Below are 13,251 nucleotides of genomic sequence, written 5' to 3'. Positions count from 1 at the left end.
ATCTGTTACTTACTTTTTTCAGTAAAGAAGGCACTAAAACGGAACACACACACACACACACACACACACCCTCCAGAAGTTTGGGCCCCCCCCCCCTACAACTACACACCATAGTTCACATAGTAGTGTCTTGTTATTATGTTATAAGCCAAAAAAACACACACACCGTGCAACCCATGTTATAATACTGACCCCCTGAGTTTTGGACTCCGACAAATAACAGTTAAGAACAAGACCAACACCACGACACACAAGACACTAGCACAACACACAACACTCATCACAAACAACACCCACACCACCCAACCACAAAAAAAAACAATGAGCAACATTGAAAAAAGTATTGGAATAAAAGACAAAAACGTTAGAAAAAAAATTAAAACCATCGATTAAAAAGCACCAAACAAAAGTGTTGATTTTCAATTTTGACGGGAAGACAACACGAGGGTTTAAAAAAAAAATAGAGATTTTTTTATTATAATTTTTTGGCGGGCCGAGGTGACATTTATGGGGGTCGAGCCTCCCTAAAAAAGTCTAAAATCGCCACTGCTTTCCAAATATATTTTTTTAAGACGATTCATTTGTATTTTAATCCGTTTTACCATCAAAATCTAACGTTTTTGGAGGGTTTTTTTAAAAGAAAACTCCGTTGCCCTGGTTACGCCTCCGTTTCCCTGGTTACACCCATAGACTGTATATATGTCTATGTTGGACGGTTGGAGCACGAAGCCAGAGAAGAAGCGTTAAAACGGAAGGGTTAACGTCGCGTTTCATCGGCTATAAATGGAAAATAACTCCTGAACACTGAGAGGAGTCCTTCAGTGCCTCGCACAGACCGGTAATATTAATAAATTAATAAATATACAGTCTGCGGTGCTTCGTCCTCTCAGCTCCACAAGATGGCACCCACAGCCAGGCATCAAGAAGTAAGTTAAACTGCTCTCAGCGAGATTTACCCAACGAACGAACTCTCGCGTTGTCTTTGAAAATCAGCCCTTTTGTTGACGCTTTTAATCGATGTTTTTAACTTTTTCTTACGTTTTTGTCCCTTTGAGTGAGTTCCACCTTTTGTATAAGTCCTTGAAACGGGTTAAAGATGGGAAAGCCCATGATTTGGTTGATTTACTTTAAACTTTTAACCCGGGTCAAAAGGGAAGACTTAATTTGAGATAGTCCCTTCTATTTATTTCATTCCTATTTTTTCTTTTCTTCGTAATGTTGATTTGTTATGTATGTGCTCTTATGTTTTGTATATATATATATATATATATATATATATATATATAATTAAAAAGTTACAGTACTCCACTCTCTTCGCTGTTTAGCGTTAGCTCGTTAGCTACGTCACACTGCAACAGGTGTAGTGGCGAGTTTCGTGTACCAGCTGAAAAGTGCCTCCACCGTCACAGATTACACGGATTACGCTTAACTATCAAAAAATGATAGACTTCAGATTTTGTAACACTGATTTGATGAACCTAAAACAAGATTATATAGTTTATAATTGTACTTTGTTCTGAAAATAAATCGTTTTTGCAATGGTTTTTCCCCCTGTGGATGCATTTTTCAGAAGGGATGCGAAACGCGCCACAACCCCGGCAGAATGGCGTACGTAACTTCGTACGTAACTTCGTACGTAAACGTCTTGTTGGGGACCGTGACCACGGCTGGATAGCTAGTTTGTCTCGTTGTTAAGCACACTGTCGAATAATATTCACTAGTTGTCAACTCTACACAGTGTTATTGACGTTGAATCCGGCTATCTTAGCGTTAGCTGTCCGCCTCGTAGCGTTAGCTAGCTGTCTGAGCTAAAGGGCTCTCTGAGCCGAGTCTCGCGTTGCTAGGCGACGGATCTAGGGACCGTCCTATTGGCTGGAGTAGTGATCACCGTTTGCATTGCAGTAGAACCCAATGGGCAGAGATGGCAGAAGTAACTCACTTCCTGTACTCAAGTAGAAGTACAAATACTTGTGTTGGTACAGGTACTTGTGTTGGTACTGATTTAACTTCTTTACTCAAGTAAAAGTAACGAAGTACAAGCTTGGAATTGTACTTAAAGTATAAAAGTAAAAGTAGCCGTGTGAATGACAAAGCTCCCTGAACCAGACAGACGTTACTAGAGAAACTACAGGGGACATGGAGGAAAGGCTCTTTATTCTTTATTATTAATTATTTATTCTTTATTCTTTATTATTTATTATTTATCCTCTATATTCCATAGGCTACATGTTAAATGTCTGTCTCCCAACAGGCCTAAACATATACAAAACACATATAAAACACATATAAAACATATATAAAACACATATAAACATATATAAAACATATTATTTATTGTGCCAGAGACTCTATTCTTTTTTTATTTTTATTCCATTGGCTACATGTTAAATGGCTGTCTGCCAATAGGTCTAAAACATATCTAAAACATATATAAAATATATATAATACATATATAAAACATAAATAAAACACATATCTTATTTATTGTGCCAGAAACTCTATTCTTTATTCTCTAAATGCCATAGGCTACATGTTAAATGTCTGTCTGCCAGCAGGCCTAAAACATATATAAAACATTTATAAAACATATCTAAAACATATATAAAACATATATTAAACATAAATAAAACATTTTATTCATTGTGACTCCAGGTTAATCAGATTGTGACCGAGTTGCAGGATATGAATTCAGTTGTGTAGTTTGTGTTTCTTCCCATCCAATTAGATTCAATTTGGTATTAAACTTTATTAAACTTAGTGAGGACTAGATGAGGACTAGATGAGGACTAGATGAGGACTAGATGAGGACTAGATGAGGACTGGATGAGGACTAGATGTGGACTAGATGAGGACTAGATGAGGACTGGATGAGGACTAGATGAGGACTACGGATGAGGACTAGATGTGGACTAGATGAGGACTAGATGAGGACTAGTTGAGGACTAGATGTGGACTTAGATGGGATGGATATGAGGATAAGATGAGGGAATAGATGAGGAGATGTGGATGGGACTAGATTGAGGGACTAGATGCGGACGGGATGGGACTAGATGGGACTAGATGGGATGTGGATAGAATGAGAGTGGACTAGATGGGGACGGAGAGATGAAGAGGACGGTGAGGATAGAGTGGACGGTGGCAGGTGAGGGACTAGATAGAGACTAGTGAGGAAGTGTGGACTAGAGGAAGGATGGATGAGGACGTGAGGGACTAGATGAGGGACTATGATTGTTAGGACTAATGTGGACGAGATGAGGATAGGATGAGGACTGGATGAGGACTAGATGAGGACTAGATGGGACAGATGGAGACTAGAGGGACAGTGGAGACTAGTGAGGAGGATGAGAGACTGGAGTGAGGACTGCTGAGGACTAGCGGATGGATGGCTGGACTAGAGGTGGACTGAGATTGGCTGTAGCGTGGACTGGAGAGGACGGATGAGGATATGGGGCTAGATGAGGATCTGATGGGAATAGATGAGCTGGATGAGGAGGGTGAGGATGGATGGGAAGGTGGACTAGATGCGGATAGTTGGTAGAGGGACTAGATGAGGACGTAGGGAGGCTGAGGACTAGATGGGAGGGATGAGGACTCGGAGGAGGACTAGATGAGACTGGATGAGGCAGGAGGGACTGATGGGACTAGATGAGACGGGATAGGACTGTGGACTGATGAGGTGGATGGGACAGATGAGGAATGGATGAGGGACTGAGACTGATGAGACTAATGGAAGTGAGGAATAGTGAGGACTAGATGGACTAGATGTGGACTGAGATGAGGAACTGGAGGCTGATGTGGACTGATGAGATGATTGTGATGAGGACTGGAGGAGGTGGAACTAGGAGGATTAGATGAGGACGGGGAATGAGGAGCTAGTGGTGAGGAACTATGTAGTGGGGGACTGATGATAGAGTGGACTAGTTGAGGACTAGCTGAGATAGAGTACTGGATGAGCGGATGAGAGAGAGGACTAGAGAGGACTAGATGAGGACAGAGTGGACTATTAGAGGGACGTAGACTGGTGGACTAGAGTGAGGACGATAGCGGAGGACTAATTCAGATGTGGACTATAATGAGATAGGAGGACTACTTGTGATAGGACTGAGGACTGGATGAGGACTGGACTTTAAAGCTGGTTCTTGGTTTCCAACGCCACCCCCCCCAGGGTGTCGTTACACACAGCGGAGACAATTCTCATTTTGATGCTTTGTTACAATCAAACAACAGTGCAAACATACATGGGCGTGGGGGTTGTGTTGTCTCTGTGTGTGTGTTTGTGTGTGTGTGTGTGTGGTGTGTGGTGTCTCTGTGTCTGTGTGTGTGTGTGTGGGTGTGGTGTGTGTGTGTGTGTGTGCCACTGGGTGTTGTGCCTTGGTGGACTTTGTGTTTGTTCTGTGTGTGTGTGCTCTGTGTTGTGTTAGGAGAGGAAAACAACTACTCAATGTTTTTGATGTTTTCTGTCTCTTTTATTCCGTATTTTTATGTCACTATTTTGCAGTTTTTAATTATGGTCTTTGCAATCTTTTAATAATGTCTTTGTGGCTTTTCCAATGTTTTGATGTTTTTTGTCACTCTTTCCAATTTTTCATGGACACTTTTCAGCCTTTAAAAAAACAGAATTTTTTTTTTTGTGTTGTTTTTCGGCTTGTTTGTAGTTTTTTTGTCACACTTTGTCACTTTTTAACGTTCTTTGTTGATATAGAAAGTTTTGAAACCGGTACTAATTTGAACCCTGAGGACAACACACGAGGGTTACACAGGTTCCAGTCATTAATTGTAATTATTCTAAGTAAATTTACAACTGGTAGTTCAAATTAACGCCTCACAACAGAGCCATAGGTGTGTGATGCATACAGGTGATCTACTCTCTCTCTCTCTCTCTGTGCGTTCTCACTCTCATCTCTCTCTCTCTCTCTCATTCTCTCTCTCTCCCTGTCTCTCTTAGCTACGCCATCTCTGGGAGATGAGTCTCAAACTCCATGGCGATAGGTGTTATGTACGACGCCTGATTGGGTCGCACCCAAAGGCTCCCTCCCTCCAAAGACGGCTCCTGTCCTCCCCCCCCATATACCGGCTCACTCATGCCCCCTACCTGCTCCCTACCTCCCTCCCTCCTTCCCTCCCACCTGTCCCTGCTCCTCCCTCCCTTCCTCACTCCCTACTCCCTCCTTTTCCCAGCCTTATAACCAGCCGGCAGCCTTAAAATAAAATCAGAAAGCTGAGAAAGCCGCTCGGAGGCTGTGTCATATCCAACGAAGCATCGCAGCCCCAGGAAGTGGGAGACCGAGAGTTCACTGTGGGTCATTGTCAGAGGAGCGCGGCGTATTCAGAGCTTCCATCAACAGAGCGACGGTAGACACTGTAAACAGCGAGCCGGCCACGGAGCGCGTCTGCAGGTAACTCCAGTGAAAGGTAAGCCAGACTCACCTTAACACACCCTGGCTGGGACTTAGAGTTCAGGCTTCTTGCTGTGAGTGTTTTGGCTATTTTTCCCCCCATGTGCTGCCATACCAACATAGGGAGGAATCCACACAACAATGACCCTTTGTCTCCTGAGACCTGCCTGCAATTATTTCCACTCAATGGCGTCCTTTAACATTTGTCTGTCGGGTTTTTTTTGATGGAAGTCGGTCGCTCAGAGAGAAGAGAAGAAGAGGGTTTGTCGAGCTAAGACCAACAAATACAGACGATGGATCCGGTCGTCTAGGCGCCAGCCAATGGGGATCCTCATAATAAATACAAATACAAAACACACAACGGTACCGTAGAGCGTTGACTACGTCACCTGCGATCAGCTCTTTCCTGTTAACGTAGAGCTGCAGAGATGAATGGATTTGTTGTCAGCTTTTAAATTAATCGGCACGTATTTTGATTGTCGATTTGTCAAGTTTTCATAGAAATTCTCTGATTTTCTTGCTTCTTAAATGTGAACATCTTCTAGTTTCTTCTCTCATGTTGGACGGGAAACTGAATATCTTTGAGTTGGGTACAAAACGAGACATTTGAGGACGTCTTCTTGGGCTTTTTGGGGGGAAAAAAATCCACATTTTCGGACATTTTCATAGACCCAACAACTGATCGATGATAGTTAGTCGAGTCATTAGTGGCAGCTCCTAGCCGGAAGTGTGTACTTTTTCAGCCATTGCTGGGAAATTTGGGGATTTGCATGTGACTGTGGCTCGTTAATACATCACCGGGCCGGTGTCAGAGTGCAAAAACACGATGACCATGAGGAAGTGGGGGAAGATCAGAGGTGACAGAAGGGAGTCAAGGCAACGGCTCGTTATGTTTCTGAGTGCATCCATCCCCCCCCCCCCCCCCCCCCCCCCATGGATGATTAACTTGATAATGAGCAGCTTTACTGTAACAGCAGGCTAAGAGAAATGACAAGACACTTCCTGTTCAGGCTTTATGTGAGAGGTTTGTCAGAGAATATATTTACAGAAGTGCTGGGTGCTTCAGTAGAACCGGAGGGGGTTGAATGAGAGAGAGGAGAGGCCGTCGGGAGATCCCATTTCTCAGAATAACAGCACAAAAGGCTCCTGCTCCGTCACTGTCGATTGAGATAACAATTTGTTTTGTCACGCCAAGACAAAGGGCACTGTTTCCTACTGGGAGGTACACACACACACACACACACACACACACAAAAACACATGCCCTATGTATGGTTGATGTTGTTGAGATGTAAACAACGACATCAAAAGAGAGAAATTGTCTCGTCTGTCCGTCAACCGCTACATCTGGAGATGCAATCCTTAAAGAAGAGACTAGAGCAGTAGTGGTTGGAAAGGGAGAAGGAGGTGTGTGTGTGGTGCGTGTGGTGTGGTGTGGTGTGTTGGTGTGGGTGTGTGTGTGTGTGTGTGTGTGTGTGTGTGGTGGTGTGTGTGTGTGGTGTGTGTGTGTGTGTGTGTGTGGTGGTGTGTCTGTGTGTGTGTGTGTGTGTGTGGTGGTTGTGTGTGTGTGGTGTGTGTGTGTGTGGTCTGTTGTGTGTGTGGTGGTGTGTGAGATGAGTCAGGCATGAATCTATAAACACTGGAAACAGATGTGTATTTATTAGTGGTCAACCGTAGACGTAGGGGACGTTACTTTACATGAAAAACGCTACCATCGGGTCTTTCTTCAAGCAGCCATGTAGCGACCCCCGGACAAGATTACAGTGGCGACGTGAAAGATGTAAAGCAGCCAAGTATAAAACCGTTTCATGCAAATATATACTTATGACTTAACGTTATTTTACAAAGAGTCAGGTTTCCATCCGGGCGCCTACGTTTGTGTTTGTGGGCATTATAACTTGTCATGTTCACCCTTTGCAAAGTCAAAGGAGCCTTTGGGGGGAGGGGGGGGGGGTTGCAGGCCTTAGTGTAGCCCACCCCCCACATAATAGAGGGTAACACTAAATGACCCATATCATGGTATGGTTTGGAGGACTTGTTGGATATACAGGTAGTTACTGGGCTGTCGTGTTTTAAAGTAGCAGCTTAACATTCACAGGGACGGCTGGCTGGCAACACATTTTATAGAAAATACACACACACACACACACACGCACACACACACACGCACGCACTCACACACACACACACACACACACCACACACACACACACACACACACACACACACACACTAGAGTTGTTGTTGCCTAAATATAATAATAATACAGTTTATTTAAAGGCGCCTTTCTCGGCACTCAAGGACGCCGCACAGGGAATTTATATATTAAAAACAGCAAAACAAATACTATATAACAGCAAAAACAAATACTATACAGCAAAACAAATACTACACAACAGCAAAACAAATACTACACAGTAGCAAAACAAATACTACACAGTAGCAAAACAAATACTACACAGTAGCAAAACAAGGGAAAAGGCCGAGCTAAAGACATTTAAGTGGAATATCCAGTTTTAAACAGATGTGTTTTGAGTTGAGACTGTGTACTATATTTACTCCATTTGTGTTTGCATTACTTTGATCATTTCGTAATGAGTTTAGATTAAATTAGATTAGATAATATTATATTAGATTAGATGAGATTAGATGATACTTTATTCATCCCACAGCGGGGAAATTCCCTTATTAAAGCAGCATTTTCTACAATAAAAACAAAACAAACAAACTAGTAAACACACAAGAAAAACAGGTAAACAACAGACAATGAGCAGAAGGTAGACTGAAGGAAAGTGGCGTCAAATAAAGGTTTCATAAAGGTATTATAAAGGTATTATAAAGGTATCATAAAGGTATCATAAAGGTATCATAAAGATATTATAAAGATATCATAAAGGTATTATAAAGGTATCTAAGGTATCATAAAGGTATCATAAAGGTATTATAAAGGTATCATAAAGGTATCATAAAGGTATTATAAAGATATCAAAAGGTATTCTAAAGGTATTATAAGAATCATAAAGGTATTATAAAGGTATCATAAAGATATCATAAAGGTATTAAAAGGGTCATAAAGGTATTAAAAGATATCATAAAGGTATTATAAGATATCATAAAGGTATCATAAAGGTATTATAAGATATAAAGGTATTATAAAGGTATTATAAAGATATCATAAAGGTTTTATAAAGGTATCATAAAGGTATTATAAAGGTATTATAAAGGTATCATAAAGGTATTATAAAGGTATCATAAAGGTATTATAAAGGTATTATAAAGGTATCATAAAGGTATTATAAAGGTATTATAAAGGTATTATAAGGTATCTAAAGTATTAAAAGGTATAAAGATATCATTAAAGGTATCATAAAGTATACAAAGGTATTATAAAAATATCAATAAAGTTTTATAAAGGTATTATAAAGGTATCATAAAGGTATTATAAAGGTATTATAAAGTGCGGTTGCCATGATACAAGAAACATTGTGGTGTAAGTAAGTGACGTTAAAATTAAATTGAATATGTAAATAAAGCAATAAAGCAAGAGTAGGTAAACCATTATATAAATTATATTTACCTGTGACCATAAATAATATTGAAAAGTATAAGTGCTTGTAATGAAAAAACATAAATACAGATAATAGAGATATACAGAGAGTGTTTATGACTTTTAAGTATTACAACAACAACAACAGAGCAAAGCTGTGATGCAGAAGAGGAAGTTGCCGAGAGGAAACGTTTCCACGTCTGTTGTGTCCGTGTGGGACTGAGTTTAGTTACTTTGCTAATTTGCATATTTTGGGTGAGTGAAAGGCTTTCCAGAAAACACGGTTCCACTTCCTCCTCCATCGCCGCGTCGTCTCTCTCGTTAATGTGAACGGGACGTAATGCACCTTTAAAGCTCTGAGAGCGGAGACACCAGGCTGAGTGTTAGAGAGAGGTCAGCTATTAAGACACTGCAGCTGGACGGTGGCGAGTTGGGAGAGTGGCAGGTTCTAATCAGCTGTTATTATGACATCATCATCCCAGCTGGACCTGGAGCCATTGTATGGTTGCTATGGTTACTGCATAATTAACACCAGATTATATAAAATACATGTGGAAAGTAGTAACTAAAGTAACTAGTAACTAAAGTAACTAGTAACTAAAGCTGTCAGATGGATGTAGCAGAGTAACCAAAGTAACTAGTAAATAAAGTAACTAGTAATTAATGCTGTCAGATGAATGTAGTGGAGTAACTAAAGTAACTAGTAACTAAAGCTGTCAGATGAATGTAGTGGAGTAACTAAAGTAGAAAGTAACTTGAAGAGAAAAGACTCCAACTAAAGTACAAGTACCTCAACATGTGTACTTAAGTACAGTACTGGAGTACATGTACTCAGTTACATTCCACCGCTGCTCAACTAATGCAGTGCACACCGATGGCCGTGATGTTTTTATACATAGTGTAGTATATAAAGTACATAAAGTATGTAAAGTACATAAAGTACATAAAGTACATAAAGGATATAGAGATGGATAAATCATATGAAATGTTTCATGAGAAACAACAAAATGGCCGCCAGCCTCGGTGACGTGTCTGATTTCCTGTGTTTACCTGGACAGGTGGAGCAGTGGGAAAACAGCATGGGATGCTTCGGATTCCTCAAGGTCATGATGTTCGTCTTCAACGGCGTCATCTTTGTAAGTTTCAACCTGTCTTCTTTCTTTCTTTTAACACTCGGGTCAAATTTGACCCGTTTTAAACAATAATTTAATACAGGAACTTGGCTTTCTTTCAACAATAATTGCCTAAAAACAACATGGATGCCACACGACGTTCTTCTTCTTCAGGTGAAATGAATGATTACTTTCACTGAATTGAATTTTGGTTTTGTTGAATTGTATTGGCATTTTAAAAAAGTGACCAAAACCCTCGGAAAAAATGACAAAAAAAAAGAGACAATAAGCGCCGAAAAAACGAGAACTTAAATGTTTTTGTGTAATGTCATAAAAATCTTTTGAAAAAGTTTATTGGCTATGAATTAAAAAAAAAATGTAGAAAAAAACCAGCTAAAACAAACATTATTTACATTTTAACATATTATTTAAGCATTTGCACATTTTGGTTTTCCCATCCTGTACATATTCAAATATTTGTTCTTTATTTTTATTCCTATCATTATTACTTCATGTATATTGTGTGCATGTATATGACTCTCTTCATCTCTTCTGTTCTGCCTATCCTCATTTTTATTTATTTTTTATGTATATTTATCTACTGTTTCTATTCTGTAAAGCGACTTTGAGCTTGGGAAAAGCGCTATACAAATTCAATTTATTATTATTATTTTTCCTAGTATCTCATTTATATTTATATTTATATTCTGTGTTGTGTGACTGATGTAACACTGTTGTTTCCCATTTTTCTTGGATCACTATCTATCCATCTATCTATCTATCCATCATCATCGTATCTATCATCTATCTCTATCCAGCTATCATCCCAATCTATCCATCTTCACATCTATCTATTCTATCCATCTTACAGCTATCTATCTATCTACATATCTATCCATCTATCCTATCATTATCCATCTATCAATCTATCCGATCTATCTATCTATACTATCTATCCATCTATCATACCATCATCATCCATCATCTATCCATCTATCCATCTATCATCATCCATCTATCCATCTATCTATCTATATACGAACTATCAATCTATCTATCTATCTATATATCTATTATCTACTACATCATCTATCTATCATCTATCTGTCCATCTATCTGTCATCTATTCTACTATCTATCACCATCTATCATCTAGCTATCTATCTATCTTATTATATATCTCTCTAATATCTATTCTTATCTATCTCTCTATCTCTCTCTCTCTCCATCCATCCATCTATCTCTCTATCTCTCTATCTCTCCATCTATCTATCTATCTCTCTGTATGATTTGACATATAAAAATGTGGGAAATGTCCAATGTTCTGTCCTTGAATCCACGTTGTTTTGTCCTCTCCTCCTGTCTCTGGGTCTCAGTTGGCGGGCGCCGCCATCCTGGGCGTGGGGATCTGGGTGAAGGTGGACAGCGGCTCCGTCCTCAACTTCCTCGGGAAGATCGACAACGCACCGTCGGCGCAGCTGAGCCAGGTGCTCAACGTGGGCTACCTGCTGATCGCCATCGGAGCCCTGCTGGTCGTCATCGGCTTCCTGGGCTGCTGCGGCGCCGTCAGGGAGAGCACCTGCTGCTGATGCTGGTAGGCTTAGCATGAGACAGCTACACGAAGCTCATTTGTGAAGCCACTAGCATGAAGCTACAGCTTAACACGAAGCTACAGCTTAGCATGAAGACACAGCATAGCAAGACGACAGCTAGCATGATTAGCTACCGCTTAGCAGGCTAGAACAGCTTAGCAGAGCTACAGCTAACATTGAAGACACAGCGTAGCTGAAACCCAGGCTAACATGAGACACAGCTTAGCATGAAGACACAGCTTAGCATGAAGACACAGCTTAGCATGAAGACACAGCTTAGCATGAAGATACAGCTTAGCATGAAGCTACAGCTTAGCATGAAGACAACAGCTTCGATGAAGACACAGCTTCATGAGACACAGTTAGCAGAAAGATAGCGATTAGCATGAAGAACAGCTTAGCATGAAGACACGCTTAGCCGGAAGCACAGCTTAGCATGACACGCTTGAGACACGCTTGCAGGAGGACACAGCTAGCAGAAGACAAGCTTAGCATGAAGCATGAAGAAACAGCTTAGCATGAAGCTAAGTTAGCATAAAGGAACATTAGCCTGAAGATAGAGTTAGCAGAAGATACAGAGCTTAGCATTAGATAACAGATTACTAAAGGAACCCGGAGCATGAGATAGAGATTAGCATGAAGACGATACAGATTAGCAGGAACACTTAGCATGAAGAATACGAGATTAGCATAAAGGAAAAGCTTAGCAGAAGATAACATTTAGCATGAAAGCTACAGCTTAGCATTAAGATACGTTAGCATGAGAAACAGCCTTAGCATAAGAATACCGCTGCAGAAGAACAGCTTAGCATAAGTAAGCTTACAGAATCAGCTTAGCATGAGTGAAGCAGATTAGCATAAGGACAGTTAGCACCCTTGAGAGATAGCGAGTTAGCATGAAGCTACAGTTTAGCAGGAAGATACAGCTTAGCATGAAGCTACAGATTAGCATAAAGGAACAGCTTAGCATGAAGCTAGAGATTAGCATGAAGATACAGCTTAGCAGGAAGATACAGCTTAGCATGAAGCTACAGATTAGCATAAAGGAACATCTTAGCATGAAGCTAGAGATTAGCATGAAGATACAGCTTAGCAGGAAGATACAGCTTAGCATGAAGCTACAGATTAGCATAAAGGAACAGCTTAGCATGAAGATAGAGATTAGCATGAAGATACAGCTTAGCAGGAAGATACAGCTTAGCAGGAAGATACAGATTAGCAGTTTATACAGCTTCCTCAGGATTGAGGATCATGGAAGTATCCACTTGTGTCACATATTGTGATATTTTCATGACATTTTTGGAAGTCTCACTTCATTTTTTATACGTGTAAAATGCCGCATCCACACAATGCTGATGATGAGGAATTCACACAGTGAAATAAATGGAAACTAAATCAAAGGTTTCCCATTTTTTCAATTTTCCTAGTTCTTCATCATAGTCCTGGTGGTCTTCATCGCGGAGGTGGCTGGAGCGATCGTGATTTTGGTTTTCAGACCCTTGGTAAGATAGCTCAGGAACCTTTTCACACAGTCGCCAGATTATCACCACCACAGATGCCTCCTCGGATCCTACAGCTGCTGTGTGTGTGTGTGTGTGTGTGTG

General features: G+C 40.5%; 1 protein-coding gene across 1 annotated transcript in view; it reads left to right on the top strand.

Moving 5' to 3' along the window:
- Window positions 1-663: 663 nt before the first annotated feature.
- The window catches only part of LOC116686813 (tetraspanin-1), a 27,148-nt gene continuing 14,560 nt past the window's right edge, over window positions 664-13,251 (top strand). Inside the window, 5 exon segments of the mRNA XM_074783852.1 lie at window positions 664-926; window positions 10,002-10,079; window positions 11,432-11,636; window positions 11,639-11,649; window positions 13,075-13,149. Of these exon segments, the coding sequence (XP_074639953.1) occupies window positions 900-926; window positions 10,002-10,079; window positions 11,432-11,636; window positions 11,639-11,649; window positions 13,075-13,149 (396 nt within the window). The 5' untranslated portion in view covers window positions 664-899.

Source organism: Etheostoma spectabile, unplaced genomic scaffold (assembly GCF_008692095.1).
Source record: "Etheostoma spectabile isolate EspeVRDwgs_2016 unplaced genomic scaffold, UIUC_Espe_1.0 scaffold50, whole genome shotgun sequence".
Classification (NCBI taxonomy): Eukaryota; Metazoa; Chordata; class Actinopteri; order Perciformes; family Percidae; genus Etheostoma; species Etheostoma spectabile.
Note: the sequence above shows the minus strand (reverse complement) of the source record. Positions and strands in the feature narration are given on the sequence as shown.